This window comes from Danio rerio, chromosome 3 (genome assembly GCF_049306965.1).
Source record: "Danio rerio strain Tuebingen ecotype United States chromosome 3, GRCz12tu, whole genome shotgun sequence".
In the NCBI taxonomy this organism is placed as follows: Eukaryota; Metazoa; Chordata; class Actinopteri; order Cypriniformes; family Danionidae; genus Danio; species Danio rerio.
This window is the reverse complement of record NC_133178.1, coordinates 31,512,164-31,532,972: the sequence shown is the minus strand read 5'-3', so window position 1 is coordinate 31,532,972 and position 20,809 is coordinate 31,512,164. Positions and strand designations below refer to the sequence as shown.

The 20,809-nt window shown below is 36.8% G+C and overlaps 2 protein-coding genes across 6 annotated transcripts in view; both read right to left on the bottom strand.

Annotated features, from left to right (window-relative positions):
- The window catches only part of setd1a (SET domain containing 1A, histone lysine methyltransferase), a 29,913-nt gene extending 25,161 nt beyond the window's left edge, over positions 1 to 4,752 (bottom strand). For 2 of the 4 annotated variants that reach the window (XM_021473973.3, XM_073944588.1), the window contains exons 1-6: positions 4,457 to 4,752; positions 3,640 to 3,784; positions 3,459 to 3,557; positions 3,096 to 3,366; positions 1,235 to 1,359; positions 81 to 331 (exon numbers count right to left, since the gene is read on the bottom strand). In XM_021473973.3, coding sequence (XP_021329648.2) covers positions 81 to 331; positions 1,235 to 1,359; positions 3,096 to 3,366; positions 3,459 to 3,557; positions 3,640 to 3,777 — 884 coding nt within the window. In that variant the 5' untranslated portion in view covers positions 3,778 to 3,784; positions 4,457 to 4,752. The remainder of the gene's footprint in view (positions 1 to 80; positions 332 to 1,234; positions 1,360 to 3,095; positions 3,367 to 3,458; positions 3,558 to 3,639; positions 3,785 to 4,456) is intronic. The other 2 variants (XM_021473972.3, XM_021473974.3) reach the window with 1 other exon arrangement.
- A 2,831-nt stretch (positions 4,753 to 7,583) lies between these two features.
- Positions 7,584 to 20,227, bottom strand: fus (FUS RNA binding protein). Of its 2 annotated transcripts, NM_201083.2 has the most exon segments (15): positions 7,584 to 7,965; positions 8,055 to 8,190; positions 8,271 to 8,368; positions 9,453 to 9,591; positions 10,162 to 10,269; positions 10,377 to 10,506; positions 10,599 to 10,708; positions 10,803 to 10,835; positions 13,150 to 13,184; positions 15,407 to 15,590; positions 16,043 to 16,290; positions 17,633 to 17,801; positions 17,880 to 18,040; positions 18,144 to 18,168; positions 20,134 to 20,227. In NM_201083.2, coding segments are annotated over 15 exon segments (1,629 nt in total). In that variant the 5' UTR covers positions 20,147 to 20,227; the 3' UTR covers positions 7,584 to 7,925.
- Positions 20,228 to 20,809: the final 582 nt, after the last annotated feature.

Here is a 20,809-nt window from a genome sequence, read left to right as displayed (position 1 = left end):
AGAAGATTATTTTTAAATTGCTAAAGAAACTTAGCCAAGTAAATATTTATTTGGGGGTTTTATGCAATCCAGAAACAAACCTGGCAACAGAGTAGCCCGAGTCCTGGGAGAAAGGGGTTCCAGAGCGTGGAGTATACGGGGTGCCCCCACCCTGTGAAGAAGCAGAGGAGCCTGGTGTATAGGGTCCGCCCATTGAAGATGGAGGAGTGTCAAGGCGCTGATCTCCAAACCCAGTGTCCACAGAACAGGGGGTGGTACTGCCAGAGTTCAGAGTTGCAGCAGCAGGAGCTGCCATCTGGTCTGTAGAGAGCCTCCGCCGGATATCAGAAGACTAACCAAAGAAGAAAAGAAACAACAGCTAATAGAGTGGATAGAAACAGAAATAGTTAAACATAACACTGCTGCACGTGGTGATTTCTCAAACTTTTGGCATATTTTGTAAAGGTTTGATTTTTTTTTCTAACACACACACACACACACACACACACACACACACACACACACACACACACACACACACACACGCACACGCACACACGCAAATATAAATAAACACAAAAAAATCTGTTAGATAATGAGTGTCCAATAAGATAAAGTTTGGTCTTTGGTCTTGAAATCCAATTAAACCAGTATGAATAAAGAAATAATGAGTGTCCAATAAGATAAAATTTGGTCTTTGGTCTTGAAATCCAATTAAACCAGTATGAATAAAGAAATCCTTTAGTCTTGGTCACACAGTTGACTAATGAAATTCCTTAGTTTTTGGTCACAGTCATAGCTACTTCATACAATCCAAAACTAAAGCAGATAAGTGAGGGAGACATATAGCACGGTTAGTTAGCATAATGTTGATACACAATAGTAATCTGTTCTCACAATTAAAACATCTAAAAAAGAACCAACAAAGAGTCTCACTGCCAGCAGCCACAGGAAGCAATCTTTCTTATCATTTAAAGACACTAACAGTTTTCATCTGCACTGCATGTGGAAAATCTGAAGAATGCACTGTGGAAGGTTTGATAGGTCTTTGGGTTCAGGCCTTTCATGGTTCATTCATGATTACGATTATAACACAGGCAAGTGTGTAGAATAAACAACAAGACAGCTCAAATCCAAGTGTTGCCCTTCAAACATGCCAATAAACTGGCTGGTAACCTCACACAGTGGCATGACTTATCGGGAACCAAAGCATTCTTTCCAGTGTGGCCCAGTTATGGTTTGTATGTGTGCTCACCGTATCTGGTTGTGTTGGAACAGGGGGCTGAAATTTCTCTGTGAGAGCTTTGCCTCCGGTCGGCACTGTCTGAGGGGTGTATGAGCCGCTTACTATCAAGTCATAATACTTCATCCTCTGTTGGCCTGGAAAAGCATGCAAACAATAAAAACTTTATTATGCAATGTTTGAAATACCCGCTTCTCCACTATATAATTTTCTTCGTTATTTGCAAGAAACATTAAAATGAGAAATTTAACACATAACAATTTGCCATTTGCTGTAAAGCTGGGCCGATAAACGATATTGAATTCCGTTAAAATATGTCAACAACGATAAGCTCTGGACTTTTTTTTACTCCATATTGATCCAAGAGCCGATCACAAAGCAGAAATGTGCAACAATGGGAATCTAAAAGTGTTTTGATATTAGAGATGTACTGAATTTTCAGCTAGCAAACATTTTATGGCCAAAAATATGTTATGCTATTTAATGGACCCTCTAACTTTTGTGGCTTCAGTTACTCTTTTAAACCTGAAAGTATCTCGTTATGGTTCAGTAAGAAAAATAATAATCGAGATTGCTTTTTCGCCATATCGCCCAGCCCTAATTTGTTGTGCTAATAGAGATGCAGATGACAATTCATATTAAGCAACAATACTTTAAGCAATGATAATGCTCATGCCCAGAGAGCTTCTGACATATTCTACTATTTTGTTAAAAACCAACTGAAACCTGATCAGGTCAACATAACAAGATATAAAATTATAGACATTTTAATCTTAAGATCGCTCAAACTTTGAAGGCAGACCACTAAGAAATCATTTTAAAATGCTGACTTGGTGCTCAAGAAACAGTTCTGCATGACAGAAAAGATTTCTGTTCATTAAATTAGTATTTTGAACTTTCCATAATTATAGTATCCGGAAAAAATATCGTAATTGTATAATTAACAGAAAGTTCAAAACAACTGAATTAACAGAAATCTGTTGCAACACTGTGCATATACAGTCATGCTTGACCAATTTTTTGCATCCTAGCAAAATAAGTGTTAAAATATTAAAAGCACACTCACACACTGGCTCCAATCTATTTGAATTGCATTCATGGAGCACTAAAGAAATTGAGGGTGCTTTTACACTTAGACTTTAGTTAAGGAACATGGCATATTTCCCCAGTTAGCGCGGTTCGTTTGGCATATGTGAAACCAGCAATCATGCTCGGATCCACAACAAAACCATTGGTCCGAGATCACCTTAATGAGGTGGTCTCAGCTCGATTTAAACAAACTCTGCAGCGTACAGATTGTAGTGAGAAAAGCAAAACGATCCAACGCACCAAAGTATCAGGCCATATCAAAGCGTATTATGAACATGTAATAGGTATATATACAGCTATATGAAGAGAGAATTATGAGTAGGACGGGATGTCATTCCTACCAGTAAATGAGCGTTTCATATCAAATACGAAAGTGAAAGCATTACCAAGAGCGATTTATCCGTTAGGAAAATTGACTTACCCCTCTGATTTATATTTGGTGACGATGTCTGTGGGTGTCACCGCTCAAAATTAAAGTGCAGCTTGTCACTTATAATGTCTTATTGCTCCCTACCATAAATTAAAATAATGACACATGACAGCTGAGCGGGACTCTGCAAAATAAACCATGAAACTGACCCAAGGGAGGAGAGTTTACTCACGCATTACTTGTTTTAGCTATTTTGGTCCGTTTAGAAACTTTGCCATGTGAAAGCGAACCGCACCATTAACAAAGTGCAACCCTGTAATAGTTTTAATCCCTGTTTCGGAACAAAAGAATCAATCTACAGTTGTGAAAGCACCCTTAATAACCACAGAAAGTCCTCTGAAAAGGCAAGCCCACCTTTGATATCCAGCTGGACATGGACAATGTTTCCCATGACAGAAGTGTTGTGCAGGTGTTTGACTGTGTCTTTGGCCCCTCTAGTGTTGGTGAAGAGGACGCGGGCCAAGCCCAAGTGCTTCCGTGTCTTAGGATGAAACAAAATCTCCATTTCCTCAACCTCACCAAACTTGGCGCACATTTCTGCCAGGAACGGCTCCTTTATGTTATCATTCAGTCTTGCGAACGTCACTTCCTTAAGCGGAATAGGGCCTACGTAATACTCGTCCAACTGTGAGAAAAAAGAAAAAGCATTTTAACACAAAAATCCCACAGAAACATAGATCCTAAGAGACATGGCAAAAGAAACAAAGAAAGGAATACCTTAAATTTGGGCACTGGCAGCGACAGCTCTGTGTGTCTTGACCAGATTCTGCGGGGTCTCGGATCACGCAAGTCCCCCACAGGCGGAAATCCTGAATCCTAAAATCAAGCAGAATGTAGACTTCACATAATGTACAGCATTATAGGCTGAATCATGAGTTGATTTGGTGCAGGTCCATACCGGAACACTAAAGTGAATCCCATCATATCTGTAGATTTTCTGAGTAACCCGCCGGAGGGCAGGGTCTTGTACTAGCTTATAGCTTTTCCATTGCAGACTGAGAGTTCGCTGAGTGTCCGCCCCACTGTCCGGATCCATGCTATCACTGCAGACACAGAGAGGAGAATGAGGTGTTGTGCAGATGCTCGGCGACTCATATTGAAGTCGTAATGAGAAAAGCTTTGTATTTGAACTTATGGGTCATTAATACAAGCAGACAACCACACTGACAGTGTGCACATGCAGAAGAGCAGCACACATTTTAATCCTGAAAAACTCCATTTGGAATACCAAACAAATTACACATAAAATGCTGTCCCCTTATATACATTTACAAAACACAAACAGACTCTTTATGAAGGGTGGGGTAAGATACTGACTAATATTTTTTGTCAAACTGACAGGGTGATCTAACCCCACTACATCTGAGCCTGACAGAGATGCCTTATTCACATTAAAATGTCCTATTAACAGCATAGTGCGTGGAAATTAAACAGCACGACTTGCGGTTGTCTATTACAACGTAATAAACAGAAATACACTAAAGGTATGGCCTAATATACGGCATCTGACATATCGACTAGCAACAACAACAAGCTAACATAATAAACACTGGAGCTGCTAGCCGCTCACACTGCGCGGAGCTAGCTAAAGTTCAACTTCAAAATGATGTGACAGCAGAGTACAGCTCAAGTGCCAATAACTTCTAGCAAACGAATATACACCAATTTCCGATACTAAAAACAAATATTCCTACTCGGTGAGGCGAGAGACTCACAGAACGGAGCGCGGGTCTGGAGGAGGTTTGCCCGCTTCGCCTGCCGCTAGCTCGCTACAGCTAGGCCTGTGTCGGACGGGGAAAACAGACAATCCGGACTTTAAAATCTAGCTCCGTTTTGACACAGGCGCCTTAAATCTGCACTAAAACGGGGTCGCTTGTATTCCGGTGCAATATCGATGCGGAATAAGTGACTATATTCCGCCAGAAAATGAAGTGTGTTAAAAAGAATAACATAATACAGTAAGCAGCCATCGCGTAACTAACCTGAGTGCCTCGCCTGCTCGCCATCAGTCACTAGAAATATCAGCCGTTGTAATGGCACACGCACTTTCCACAGAATGCAGAACCTTGTGCATTTACTATAAATGTTCTTAAAGTGTTCAAAAAGATTGTGCTTTGTTATATTTTTAAAGCTAAATTGTAATATATGTTAACATTGAGTTATATTCTCTCCTTGGCTTCTGTCTTTTGACATCAAAATTATTTGACCATTGCAAGCGAGATTGCTTTATGGCGAATCTGCTGCTATGTTTCATTTTACCTCATAACGCTATGAATGTGATATATGCGTATGCTTAAAGAGTATTTTTTTATATTAAAATAGCAATACCTCGCGGTTGTTTAACACATGCACAATAAATTATTAGCGATATTTAATTAGTAAATAGTAGTAACAACAAACTTAGTAGAAGGAGATGACAGTAAATTATATGCAGACTCGGAGTTATGTGCAGAAACACAAAATATCATAATAGCCACTAGAATGGAGAATTTGAAAGCAAAATAGCTAAATATATTTAATAATTCGTTAAAATGTAGCACATATTTATAAACACATTTTCACATATTTATAAACACATATGCTATAGTAGCATAGATAGGGAGATAAAATATTACATAAAAAGGACACATGTTCGTGGACAAAGTACATTTTGAGTAAATGTTTGTTTATTTTTTATACGTTTTATTCTATTCTTAAGCTATTCGCTAGTTGACACATTACATTTTATTGAACAGTAGGTGGTGCTGCTACAATCTAAAACATTTACTGAACAACATTTTAATTCCTGGTATTTCTTGTTATTGAAGTGTATTTCGCACTATTATTATGCGAGACAAAGTAGTTAATATTGTAGATAGGTTCTATATTTTTGTGTTACCTGAGTATTTGTTGACTCCTCCGGATACATGAAGGAAACAGATTTTGTTTCATGCCAGTCAAGCATCATCCAGAAAGACTCCATGTGTACAAGTTGGATATTGGAGAGGTCAGAATCCTTCAAACATGTTGTTTCTCATTGGTTTCTTATGCATCTTTCACCACAAAATCGGTTGTTGCTTGCATCACCATCAATATTATAGGACTGATTAATGGTACTTTATTTTGGATGTTAATTCATAGCCTGTTTTTTCTCACATATGATGCACTGTTAAGCAAGATAAGCAGCCTTACAATTCAGCTTTCATTTTAATTCCAGTTTAAAGTTTTAGAAATTTAGTTGTCTTTCAATTTTTTGTCTATATACAGTTGTCATTCATTTGATCTACAAGTTTTAAATTGAGCTATTTTAGAACATCTGTAAACTAAAGTTAAACTAAACTTTGAATGTTACCTTGGCAACTACCTAAAATTAAGTGTGTTTTAAAATAATTTACTTCAGTAAAAACATTTTGTTTGAAGCAATGAAAATATCATTGCTTTAAATAGGAATACTGTAGTTTATTACTACAGCTCTAAATCAGGACAGTATGGAAAATACAAATAAATGTGTTCCGTGTGATTTTTATTTTATTTTTTTGCAAAATAATCACTTTCTAATTTTGGTTCTTGAAACCCAATAAAAAAGTTTTAACAGTAAAGCATTTACAACTTTGTAATGTTGCCAATCCTTTTCACAACACTTAAAATACATTTTGTGACTGAAGACATCAAGTGAAGTGTTTAAAGTGTAATTTTGTCCCATCCTGCAAAGTCTTAAGGTGAACAACAGTACGTGGTCTTTGTGGTCACATCTTGTGCTTCAAAATGTGCTACATATTCTCTTTTGGAAAGAGGTCAGGACAGCAGACAGGCCAGTCAAGGACCTGTATAATTTTCCTCCACAGCCAGAACTTTGTAATGTGTGCTGAATGTGATTTTGCATCGTCTTGCTGAAATATGAATGGGCATTCCTGAAAATAAGGCAGCATATTGTGCTCCAAAATCTCTAAACTTTTTAGCATTAATGGTGCCAACAGAAGTGCAAGCTACCTTTGCCAAGGGCACTGACACAACCCAATACCATGACAGACCCTGGCTTTTAGAAGTGTTGCTTGGTACAGTGCAGATTATCCTTTTCTTCTTTGGTCTGAAGCACACAGCCTCCATTTCTTGCGAAAAATACATAAAATACTGATTCATCTGACCACAGAACACGTTTCCAAAGTGATGCCTCCGAGCTCAGAGAAGTTGCTTCTAGACACTGTTAACATAGGGCTTCATTTTGGCACAGTACAGCTTTAATTGACATTTGTGGATGTAACTACGTATTGTGGTAATTAACAAAGATTTGCCAAAGAGGTCCTGAGCCCATGTGGTAATAACACTTATAGATAAATGACGATTCTTGATGTGTAGGACAGTAGAGATTTTGTAGACAGGAAAATGTGGGGAGCAGAGATGGGAAGGATCGGCTAAGGACCTCGAGCCAGCAAACTGGCGATTCTCTGCCTATACTTGCTCCTTAAGGACTAGAGTTTTCTTGGATGCCTCTTTTGTACCAATCATAATTACAATCACCTGCTGACATCACATCATTATTTAACCAATTAACCTGACAACTAGCTATAAATAGTTCCTGTCCCAACGTTTTTGGAATGTGTTGCAGGTCTGAATGACAGGAAACTATATTTATTTACAAATGGAATGGTTGACCACACAAAACGTGAAATATTTTGTTTTTATATTGTCTACAAAGAAATACAGGTAGAAGTAAATTTGGAAATCACTCATTTTTTATCTACGTTTTCCATACTGTGCCAACTTTTTCTGATTCAGGGATGTACTATGAATTAATGACAGACAAAGAAAAACAAATTTAAATGTAAAAGAAAAAATTGAGATTAAGTAACGCCTCATCACAACTTCTTTCAAATGGTTTTCATTTTAATTCACATCTTTCAAAAAAGATCAAAGAAAGTACATTGAATAAATTGCACAAATAGTACTAAGGTGGCCTAACCGCCAGCAAATTCAGGGAAAGAAAATAAAAACAAATATTCATAATTAACAATATGAGATTATACAGAAAATCGTAAAAAACATAAAATAATAATAATAATAATATTAATAGCATAACCGAAAAAACTTAATTTAACAACATACAACACAAAACTAAAAAAAAAAATTTTTTTTGAAAAATTTGTCAAAGTGGATTGATTACTGGTCCCACGTAGAATTAAAAGTTGGATTTAGACAAAAGAGATGTTAGTAAGGGCGGTCTCTGCGGTCATGTCTGTGGTCACCCCTGAAAAACACACAACATTAATGGTATATATTTAAAAATATATATTTTTTTTACAATTAAAATATTAATATGTGCACTAAAACATTCACCTCGAGTCCATCTTTCCAGGTCCAAATCCTCCACGATCTCCTCCTCTTCCTCCTCTGAAACCTCCTCGATCACCACCACGACCACGGAAACCACCTCGATCGAAGCCACCTCTGCCCCGCTCTCCACCAAAACCACCTACACAAACACATGCATCCACTGATTCACTGTCTGAGCTCAAGAGTCAGCTGCAACTACAACATCTTGCTCCTCTTTACCTCCCATCGGGGACATTCCTCCTCCACTTCCTTCCGGTTTGGGTTCTTTGCACTGATTGCACTCGTTTCGCCATGAGAAGTTCAAATTTCCACATGAACTGCACAGACATGAGAGAAGATCAAAGTCAGTATTTCACAAATTTGCATTATTCCAAAGCAGTTACACTAAAACTTGTATTTTTAATGTTTGAATTTGTTGCATAGAAGCTGGAAACAAATATAGCAAGGAGCTGAGAGTTGCTAAATATAACACACATACAGAGCGGAACTGTTTACAAAATCACTGGTTCGGTTTGTGACATAGTTTTGTGGTCACAGTTTCAGTTTGATTTGGTTTTCATTGTAAAAAAAAAAAAATTGCCTGTTGTAAAATCTAAGAATTCAATTTAAATACAGAGCTGTATATCAACGGTTTACTGTATTTAAAATAAATATTCTCTAGGCCATGTGATCAAAAAACTGAAAGTATGAATCAGCTTGATCTTTGTAATAAGACACATTTTTTTGATAAATGACATGTGAAATTCTTTTACAGCAAGAGAAATTTTTTTATAATTTATATAAATGCTATAATCTAGGCTGATGTCTTTCATTTTTTCCCAATAATTGTTTACTTTTAACTCAGACTTGGCAGATTGTTAAACATGGGTATTCTGATGTTATATTAGATGCATTCAACCTGTATGTTGTGGCGCAGGTACATGTATAATAAAAAACCTCCAGCATTCGTGAGCTGAGAGAAAAAAGCATGCATGACAACCAGTATTGAGTTTCTGTTGCATCTTGCTCTGGAATATTTAAACTGATAATCCTGAAGAATGCTAGTTTTGCATTGCTGTAAACAGTTGATAAAGGAACAAAGTTAAACCCAATATTGCAGAATAAACAGCAGTGGGTCGTGACTATAGTAACACACCAACAAACAGCTGTAACGGCTGTTTTAATTTAATTTAATTGTATTATCTTTCTATTTCTAAATAGGTTTGGGGAATAAAATGTTATTTAAATAAATATATCTGTTTAATAAATTTGTTTTGTTTAAATGCACAAAAATACATTGTCTATATTCACTGAGAAATGGAGGAAAATATTCATTTTCAAAATGGGCTCTACTTAATTTGCGGCTGTTCTTTATGAAATTCATATTTGGTAAACTGCACCTTCACATGTGCCAGCACTTACGGGTTTGAACACTTCCAGTCTCCTGCTCTTTGCTGACCGCCGCCGTTGCCACTACCACCACCACCACCATTGTTGCCTTGGAAACCACCACCACCACCACCACCTCTGCCACCCCCAAATCCTCCACGCCCCATTGGCCCTGCCAAAAGAAGAGAGAAACCATATCAAACCAAAGTAGAGACGGTTTAAATAAAATCAACTCTGATACAGTAACTCAGTGAATGCAGTTCATTTGAACAAGTGTGAATTACCACATGTACACGCATGCCAACAGCAGTTTTAAATGCTTGATATTTTGCTTCCAAAGATAGTCAAAAAATTTGTGTTCTATATCTTTAGATTTAGCTTTAAAACAACTGCAGCGCTAACTTCTGGACATGCTAAAGGAAGGTAGAAGTTATGCAGCTGTTAAGACATTGTACGGAATAAATAAATGAAGATCAAATATTTTTGATCGTTGGCTTTATTCTATAATACTGGACTTAATTTTCTATGAAGGTTTAAACTTTGAGAGTGTTTAACGAGAGAAAAGTGTGAAAATAATAATCCCTGTCTGAGAAGTGTGTTGTGAGGGGTTTTACAGCATCTACAATAATTGTAAAAAATAAAGCAGACTACTTCGCAAATTTTGCTTATTGAGGGCTATTTTTAAAACGTAACTCCTGCAAAATAAAAAGGGACCACTGTATCCTTAAAAATTTACACCAACCTCCTCGACCACGGCCACCTCTCATGCCACCGCTGCTGCCACCACGACCAAACTCAGCTCTGCGGGTGGCGAAGGACACCTTGATTGGATTTCCATTAAAATCTTTACCTAAAAAAGCAAAATGTATGAGACTCATCAAATTCCAATAAAAGCAAATAAACAGACTACAGTCTTGTTTAAAAAAAAATGACGTCTTGTCATCCTCTTCAACGTACCATCAAACCAATCAATGGCTGCTTTTGCTGAAGGAGGGTCATCAAAGGAAACAGTAGCCTCCCCTTTAAGCTTCCCCGTCTCTCTGTCTGTATACAGATTAATCATGGGCAATCCTGTCTTTTTATTCACCTGTGTGAGAAAACAACTAGACATTTAGCGCAGAACTTTTTGAAGCCATCAGTCATCCACATCACTGTTTTTTTTTTGCCTTGCCACTGTACCTTGATGATGCCGATCTGTTTAAAGTAGTCTGCGACCGAGTCCACAGTATAGTCGTCTCCAAGACCTTGTACAAAGATGGTGTTGTTGTCAGAGTTATCCTGCTCCTGCACTGTAACAAAAACCAGAAAGTTATTATTAAGTTTAAAAAAAAAAAAAACGCCTAATAATCAAGACAATCATAATAATTGCTGTATTTGACTTACTATTGGGCCCACCAGCTCCATGATCCCTGGGCCCTTTAAGTGAAAGGAACACTTATTAATATTATGCATGTACAGAGCAACCCAGTGTGCAAACATTTCTACATTTTTCATCCTTTGACTTTCCTTCTTCTCATAATGCACATCTGTACTATCAATTATATAAAATTTATGCTCCACGTTTCGAAAACCTCACCGGATGTATGAGAGTTATACCAAAAGCACCATACGCATTGTTTCTAACCAACACTCGATGGAATTGGTCTTTAAAGGTTTTAAATATGTCCAAGGACTTAAGTGGAAGAATCTGTCCTCCCATACCAGCAACTGCAGCATGATTCATCCTCATGAGAAAACCTGAATTTATATCAGACAACTCCATGTACTGGCTTTTACATCACACATCTTGAATTTTCTGGAAAGCGGAAAACCTTGCAATAGTCATCCAAACAAATTCCTGCAAAACCCGTTCAATCATACTTCAACGTTCTGCTTTTGGGTCTTTTGTTGTTGTTATTGGTGTGTTAGGTAGGCTGGTTTTAGTTGTAGGTATCTGGTGAAAGGCAAACAAAGACAACCTCTAACTGAATACCACTTTGCACCCATTCATTTACCATTCACTATTTTTTTAATGAATGAATGAAATCAGCACTGAACACTACTGAAACATGACAATGACAGTGCGTTCATAGTGCAATTAGCCTCTTATCCTGTATTCCACAAAAGCTAATTTCGAAACAGAAAAAACAACAGACACTCTTGTCATTTCATTGTTTTTGGGCTGTGATTACGAGAAAATGGTTTTTACGTCACACAACCATTTTTCACAAAATAGTAGAATTACCAGCACCACTGAGAGGCTGTGATGATCCACAGTAAACCACCATTGAACAATTTTACCAGTCGAAGTCAACCGAGTCAATAAGAAAAACATTGAAATCCAAACAGGTTGCTTTCAGTTTTAGGAAATATGACCACGATTCTCCTTATTAGATACATAGAACTTTCTCAACCCTGAAATGTAGCGAGCTTCACCTACAAGTTACCTTACAATCCATCATAAAATATTAGTTCAATACAAAACCCATGGATTCGGTTGCATTAGCCTGTATTTGAGCTATCCGGATAAGCAAGTGTTACCATATTGGTATTTGTTGAGATGCCATTAGTTACCACTTAGAAATCCTGTGGCAAACATAAGTATGTTGGTTTACGGCTCATGATTTTGATATTCAAGCAATTATGAACATTATTCATCTTTGACAATGTGCAGTATATTGTGAATATGCAGTTTAATACCAATTCCCTTCATTTCCAGTCCTTCATTCCTGTAAGGTTTTTCCCTGGTATTAGAGGGTAGAATTTTTCCTTAAAGACCTTTGTTCCAAGTCTAAAACCACCTGACAGCGATCGACTGAACAACTCCCAGAATCCAGCTGTTTGCCAACTTAACCTTCTTTAAAAATAAGAAAAAAAAATAAAATAAAAAAACGAATCTTCATCATTAACTCCAACGATATTGTGGATATTGAAAAATCTATAATTGATAGGCATTCTTAATATCATTTTGATGAATATTTTCATTTTGAACATTCTCTCACACTTTTAAAGGCATTTCAAGAATTGTACATCTGATAAAGGTATGTCCAATCCCAGTTAAACAATACTGTATTGAAAATTAAGATTTTTTTGAAGAGCTACAGCATGGTGTGATGGTCATGGTTTTGATTTCCAGGGAACATTTACTGATAAATAAAAATACAAAAAAAAAAAAACTTTGATTCATCCATTGAACTATTATGCATACCTGCCAAAAGCTAACATGCATCAACAAACATTTGGTTTCATGTCTGCTTGTTAGATTCTTCTTAAATTAAAATTCCAGAATCCAGAAATCCATTTCCAGTCATTTACTGTGAAAAATCACTTTTTAAACACTGAAAATGACCTCCTTTTCAAAAATGTGCGCGTGATATAAGAAAAAAGTACATATCGGAGCTTTCCTTGCTTGGATAACTCACCAAAAATGAAAATTGTACTTTTTTTCCACAGAAGAAAATTAAGTTTGGAAAAACATGAGTAAATGACATAATTTAAATTTTTAGCTCAAATAACCCTTTTAGGTCTTTAGGTATTGGCTTTGTGTTTTTTCCGCAACTGCTTAAAACTTGATTTACAGCCCAGCTGTTTACCACTCATCTTTATCACTACCCAAAGTGGTTACTCCACTCATTTTACCATATTCTTTTAACAATTGTCTCTGTGACACAACCAGACACCCACTCCTCCCTCCTAGACCAGGCTCTCTTTAAACCCCTGAAGTTCCTTGTTTAAAGAGTTTGTCACTTACCACCAAACTTATTGAATCCTCCACGATCGCCCATTCTGACGGAGAAGGAGAGAGAAGCAAGACGAATTGAAGGTTGACGAGGGTGGTGCCCCATTTCACTCTTGAGGCTGGGAAGGCCCCACCCATCTCCACCATCCATTCTACAAGACCCCTGTTGCCCTTTTACCCGCTGAATTACCCCTCTCGCTAGATACATCTGTCTTCATCACCCATAAGAGCTTCTGGATCCTTCTTTATATATTCCAGTCACGCAGGCCTTCTATCATAACCATTTGCCCTACTGCATTAGAAGGAATTACCAAATATCATTTACCATGCAGTTTTGCAGTGAACTCGTTCTCCTTGACCGAATCAATTATTTTCTGACTGAAGTACCTATATTCCCCAAGACCTTCACCTAATGTAGTGAACAGCACCCATGCTCTACTACTTTGGACAGAAACTGCAAACACTGCATTCAGTTGCGTTTAAACTAGAACAGGCATAACTAAGTGATCAATTGCCCCCATTTGTATTACTCTCCAGCTGTTCCATATGGTTTTAGGATCCTTTTAAGATTTCAAAGGATCTTCAAACGTTACCTTTTGTTTTTATCCTGACCCTTCTTTTAGTCACGCATTGCTCATTTATTCTTGACTAACCCTCACTTTCCCAATTCCCAGTTTTCTAGAACTTTCTGTTTTATCTTCTTCAAAAGGAAAAGGCTAAATTCGCTGAATCATGTAGAAACCAGCCTAGGAGGAGATTTAAAGATTCATTAAAGCATTGCAACACACAATAATCCTGTAGGAGAGGATGGAGGTTTAGAGGACAAATGAGATCACAGCTAGATGGGATTTATCATCTGCTGCTTCAAATAACTGCGTAGCATTTTAACATTTACTTGCCAATTTATTAAGAGTGCATTATTTGGGGGGCTTTGTAAAATTGTATGCATGTCAAACTATGGATGCACCGATACTTTATAAATTTTTTTAGTCGACATCTGTGATTCCCTGGAATTTTTGGTTACGCTTATTTCACGTCATCTGTGTTACAGTGTAATTATTGTACATGCAAGTGCTGAGTAATATTAATTTGCAACATGTACTTCCTAAAGAGTTAGGGTGAGCATAATGGTTTGTGTTTTTGCTCCTTTACTCCAATAGTAAGTACATGTAAAGTGAAATAAAAACACTGTAAAATGAAGTGATTCAGTTCTTTTGAAGCACATTAGAAATGTAGATTTAAAGGTTGTATGTGTAACATCCTCCTGAAGTTTTATAACTCCTAATAATATCATCAATTATATGGCAGAGCTGATCATAAGGGCATGTGGGAAAGATGCAGCAGAAGCAGAAAAGAGCAAGCATTTCAGCAGTCTCTCACTCATACACAAGTAGCATTAGAAAAAGGTTTTTCTCTCACAACATCCAACTGAATCAATTTGCTTCAAAAAGTCACGACATTGCTAGTGAAATTACAGAAAATCCCAGGACAGTGTAACCATTACACTGCATATTACCAGTTTTTAACTTGGTATCCAACCCGAATACCAGTATCGGTGCACCCCAACTTATGACTATTGAAAAATTAAAAGAACCAGAAGCATTACTAATAAAATGGGAAGACATGACAAAACACATAACACTATACGTCAACGGAATCTCAACACAATTTAAGATATTTTGAATTATAACACTAGTAAATGTGTGTGAAGGCAAACATGTGATGTGATGCACTCAAACCCACAATTCTTTTGGGAGATTTTCCTCTTGTTTTGTTTATATTAAACAAAGTGAACAGATTCATATTTAAAGTAAATACCTGCTCACTCATTGAGCAAAAGCTAATCAGATGCAATTTTAAGTAGACCTTTGACTAGTTCCACTTTTTTGTGGAATATTCAGCACACTGGCACCAGCTGAAGATAATGCATCTTTTTAGACAGACACATGAATATATGAATCACCAATAAATCATACACCACGCCATTTTGGTACCTGACTGACAAAATGTCTCTGTTGATTTTGATACCACGTTAATACCTTAAGTAGACCGTAACTTTACACCACAAATCATTTATCTGTAGTTAATCGAGGTCTAAGTCATCATTTACTTTCAGCCCAGCCAGTTCATTTAACGGGAGACTTTCAGCTATGTTTTACCCTTCTACCTGATGTTAATGCTTTTCAACTTTAACACACACCGATGCATTGAGGTGGACTTTAAGTGGTGAAGGAGATGGAAACAATTTGTGATATGAGTATTTCCTTACCCCATTCCTCCTCTGCCACGGGGTCCTCCACGACCACCCCTGTCAAACCCACCCGCTCCTCGACCTCCAAAGCCACCTCCACGGCCACGTCCACCTCTACCATCCTGGCTGTATCCGCCATCCTGACCACCATAGCCCCCACCACCTCCCCCACCACTCATTGGTGGGCTATCTTGGTTGTAACCTAGAACAGAAATACAACACATCATAATAAAAATCCTAACCTTTTTACAATGTCTTGCATTGTATACAATTTTTAGGAAAGATGGTGAAGCTGATATTAGAGTTTTTTTTTAATTTATACATTGTGATCCTTATTTAATCTCTTATAATATGTCAACAAATGATTTTAGGTAAATGAACTCATGTTACACTGAATTAAAATTTAGTGCACATCTTCTGTAAATCTTGGTTAAAACAAAATTTATGCAAAGTATTTTTTCTGCTTAGAAAAAAATAGAATACAAATTATAAATTATGAAGGAAAACTCTATTTAGTAAGTCTGTGTTACTCTTTACATAGTTACCCCGTTTTGTCTTTGACCCACATAATAAACAATGCTATCTGCTTATCTGGATTTAGATCTACAAACACAACCCAACAAATAAAACCTCAATATGATGAGCAAAACCCACCTCCCTGTCCGTACTGACTTTGTTGCCCATAGCTTTGTGGTGGAGGGGAGCTGTAGTTTGGAGATGGGCTGTAAGACCCTCCTCCAGACTGAGAGGACTGGTGTTGGCCTCCGCTACCTCCGAATCCACTGCTCTGGCCTCCACTGCTTCCATATCCTCCAGACTGACCACCACTGCCTCCATACCCACCTCCACTCTGCTGCTGCTGCTGACCGTAGCCAGACGACTGAGAGCTGCTGCTATAGCCACTAGACACAACACAACATATTCCTGTCAATATTACCACACATTCAAGGCATAACTAACAACAGGACGCAGAATTATTTGAAAATAACACCTGAGGTGGTTATATAACACTTGAGGTGTAGGCAAGACATGGAACCTTTAAGTGGGCTTTATTTCCTAATAATTTAACAGGCCAGAATCCATTATTCTTATAATAACTTAAAAGTATGGTTACCACACCATGTTGTATTCCAAGACACCTGCCTAAAAATATTGCTGTCAACAGGACTATTTTTTTTTTTTACATATCTCATCACAAACGTTTTATTTTTATATTTTATGATTGCTCAACTGTAGCTGTGAGATAACCCAAATCATTCAGCACAGTGAGATAAAACTGTAAAGTCGGGAAATGCCTGAGCCTACATTAGCTGGGGGGTTTTCTGAAAATAACAGCACACCTTAGGGCTCATTCACACTGAATGAGTCTTTGCTTCTGAAAATGCAAGATAAAATTCTTTAGAAAATTTAGAAAAAAAAGTGTAAAAAACATAAGGGAATCCGGACATAGCCACTGAGTGCTTGTAAATAGAAACTTGCAATATCTGAGATCTTCTGATTGGTCGACTGCTTTGAATACGACATTAAAAAGTGAAATGTGAAAGAATTGAAAAAGAAAAAATTGTCAATCGCAATCAAGCATTCAATTGCACTATAAAATGGTCATCATGGATTCAAAAATGAAAAAGGATCAATATGGATTATGTGTACATGGCATTGGTAATCAAACTATTTACATTACACTGCTCTCAGTTTATTCTCTGTGTTCCCATTTTGCATGGTTAATATATAGGCTGATGTCATTAATCCCATTTAAATGCATCTTGAAAATTCCCCACAGAATATCACATATACATTTAGTCTTCGCTAGGGTAAAATAGAGCTTTGGGTGTTTCATTTTTAACACTGGAAAGCTGTGAAGATAATTATTTGTCATCCTAAATGTGCAACGATATGAACGATGACAAATTCAAAGTCTTGCTCTTTTGTTTGTCATTTACCTGTTGACCACCGTTGCGCTAGTATCCTGTAGAAGAGTCCTACCGAATAGCAATTAAGGTGTGTACAGGTCTTTAATGCCCTTTGATAATGTGTCTACAGTAAGAATACTCAACATTTAGTCTTAATTAAATTTGTGTTCAGCTAGAGTATGACTGAAATCTGTTTATATGGAAAACAAATTTATTCAGAGTATTGTTAAATCCATTATATCAACCGTATACAAACACTTTTGCTCCTGTAAATGTACTGACCATTCACATAATAAGACTGGACACAGACTGACACCTAAAGCTGAATTCTCACCCAGGGGCAGATGCAGGAGAAGACTGGTTATAGCCAGAATAAGAGGACTGCTGGCTGTAGCCTCCGCTTTGAGCTGGTGGAGGCTGACTGGTGTTACTGTAGCCACCAGAGCTATACGACTGACTGGACTGACTGTAGCCTTGAGAAGGGGCTTGAGATCCATATCCTCCTAAAAATGGATGAGGTAAGATTACTGAATGAACCTGTTCAGTTTTTCTGAGCTATTGCAGATATTCATGACTAATACCTGACTGGGACTGTCCATAGTTGGAGCTGTATCCTCCCTGATTATAAGGAGCGGAGCTGCTCTCTGAGCTTTGGTTGTATCCTCCATAGCTCTGCTGACTGTAGTTCTGGGCAGAAGGTTGGCTGTAGCTCTGACCGGACTGTCCTCCATAACCCCCATAGCTGGGCAAATTACAATTCATTCATCATTGTGATGACACTCTAGAATGGGTTGATGGGTGGACGGAGGGATAAATGGATAGATATTTAGAAATTTAGAACTTACCCATGGCTTGAGGTTTGGCCATAATCTAAAGAGAAAAGACAAAATATGTCATTTTATATTACTACTTTCTCTCATATTCAACACAGCTAGTGTTTTTCAGCTAATGATAAACTTCCGGTGATGGTATAACACCTGAGGTCCAGGCACAACATGGAGACTCTAAATGGGCTTTATTTAATAATAATTTAACAGACTGAAAATAGATAAATTTGTAACCTACCAATGGCTTGGGGTTTGACCATAGACTCTTGTTTAATAAATTAAGGTTTCTAATAAAGCATATATGGGCTCTATGCACAGCTAGTGTTTTTCAGGCCAATGATAAACATCTGGTGAAAGGTTAATGTGACTATTTTCAATTTCATAAGGTTCCTTACACAGCATTGATTTTGTAATGTCATTAAAAATATATACAGCGAAATAGACCGAAGCATTCATTTAGTTGATCAAGCATAAAACAAGATAAAAGACCGCATAACTGCTAGCTTCATCAGGATCAGCATGCTAGAGCAGAAACTTCACTAAAATACTGGGGTAAAATTAACATATTTTAAAGACATGGCGAGGGAAAATGAAAATTAATGCAGTGCTTCTTGTGCAGTCTGAGACCAACTTTATATGTTGGATCTGTCAGGCAGTGAAAATCTCTGATTTGTTAAAAATTAGAACTTAAACAAGCCACTTTCAAAAAGAAATTTACCAGAAACACGGAGGCTGGCTGAAATTAAAAGTCTGTGTGCATTTAGCTCATTTAAATGAAGTCAAAATGTAGAATAGAGGCATCATATATTACAACTTAAATGTAAAACAAACACCATAGTATTATCTGGTCCCAGACATATAAGACAGAACAGTGAATTTAACATCTAAGTTAATTATACTAATATCAGAAAAAGAAAGATCATAGAGAATTATGAGACAAACAGAAACATTTATAAATAAAGCAATTGATGAATCTTGTGAGAATAAATAAATAAATAAATAAATTACAATAAAACGGTTTGATATAAATCATCATATTTCCAGGTGGTCAATAGGTTCCCAAGTTGTTAAAAAGAATTATCTTATTATTTGTTATAAATCATAATTTGCCAGTAAAGAGACCTTTGGACATATTACAATCTCCCCTTTATATATATTTGAGAGCACAAATACAGTAGTTAACGTTACTGCATGTCCATAATAAGTGAATGGTTGTACCTTCTGCTGCATTTATTTGGACCTCTGGAAACGTTCAATGTAACTTTGTTTAACTCATGTAAAATTTAAGTATAGTTTTAAATTGAATTAAGTTATGTGTTTGAATACTGCTTTCTTTAGAGGAATACAAAGAAGAAATTTAGGAAAACGTTACTGCTCCGTCCATACCATAAATGAATGTCAATGGTGAGCAATACTGTTTGGACACTGGTTCACCAGGACTCTTCAGAATACTCTTTTTCACAGAACATTTGGGTTTGAAGACATGAATGCATGTACAGGACGACAAAATATCAATTTTGGACGTAACGTTACCGCTCCTTTAAAGTAACTAACTTAAATAAATAATAAATGAGCTGGGATCTTTGCATTTTAGTTGCGTCGCTAATATGAACTTTACAGGATTCAGGGTATTTAGATAATGTAACATTATCCCTCTAAAACATTGTACGTCAAGTTTGCTGAAACTGCATTAAAATAAGTCAAATTTCGTGGTCTCGTGCTCAAATATAGGTCAGTAGAACAAACGAGCTAAACCCAAAGAGCTGCAAACAAAATGGCGGATGCCGACATGTTCTTCCTTTCGTGTTTTCACAAATTAAATAACGAATACACCAAATGAGGCCCTCGCCCGTATAACATATCCATTACATAACACATGTCCTCGGTATGCGCAAGCGAAAGACAAAGATTAACGTTATATAAATAGATGTGTTTCGCAGAAGATGCTGTGTCGGCTAAACCTTATGAATATCATAAAACCAGAAATGTTTACATGACCACATCTTACCATTTGACGCCATGTTTGGGCTTAAAATCCTTTTAGAAATGATGCAGAATAACAATTTCTGAGGTGCTATACGTACAGTCGCCTTCGGTAAACTGCGCAACTGTGCGGGAAGACTGACGATGACGGTGATGATGCAGTGTCGAGTTGAGCCTGTAGGCGGCAACGGTGACGTCACACTCAGCTATATCTGAGTATCCTCATTATTATTTTGGAAATATCACGGATACATAAGTCCTTCTTTCCTCTTGCTGTATTTGTGTTATGTATGTATCTCTTTCAATTTTGTTATTGTACTTTTTCTCTCCTTTGTTCCTCTTTTTATTTATTTTTTATATGTGTTTATATTATTTAACCTTATCTGTTACTATCATTTCTAATAATAATAAAAATAAAATAAAAAATCTGAGTATCTTCATGTTTACCATCGATTCAAAAGGCAACTAAACATTGAGTGTATCATCACAGTTTTGTTTATGTAAATTTTATATAAATGATGTTTACATTGTGAATTCCTTGGGTTTTTTATCTATTCATCTAATAATTTTAAATTTGTTATTTATTTAACAAACCCTGCAGTAAGTGGTAATCATTTTTTGTTCAAGAATTTAATGGACAACTGTGCTTTGTTCTGTAGACATAAAAAAAATATTAAGAGGGTCACTTATTGACATTATAT

Excerpts from the sequence above, each read along its gene's own strand:
- fus (XM_073937884.1), bottom strand. The coding sequence starts at position 15,539 with ATGGTGGTCAGGATGGCGGATACAGCCAGGATGGTAGAGGTGGACGTG. Across the intron at positions 10,709-10,802 it reads TGGAGCTGGTGGGCCCAATA|TGCAGGAGCAGGATAACTCT; the intron begins GTAAGTCAAATA and ends TTTTTGTTACAG. Across the intron at positions 8,191-8,270 it reads AGGAATGTCCCCGATGGGAG|GTGGTTTTGGTGGAGAGCGG; the intron begins GTAAAGAGGAGC and ends GTGTTTGTGTAG.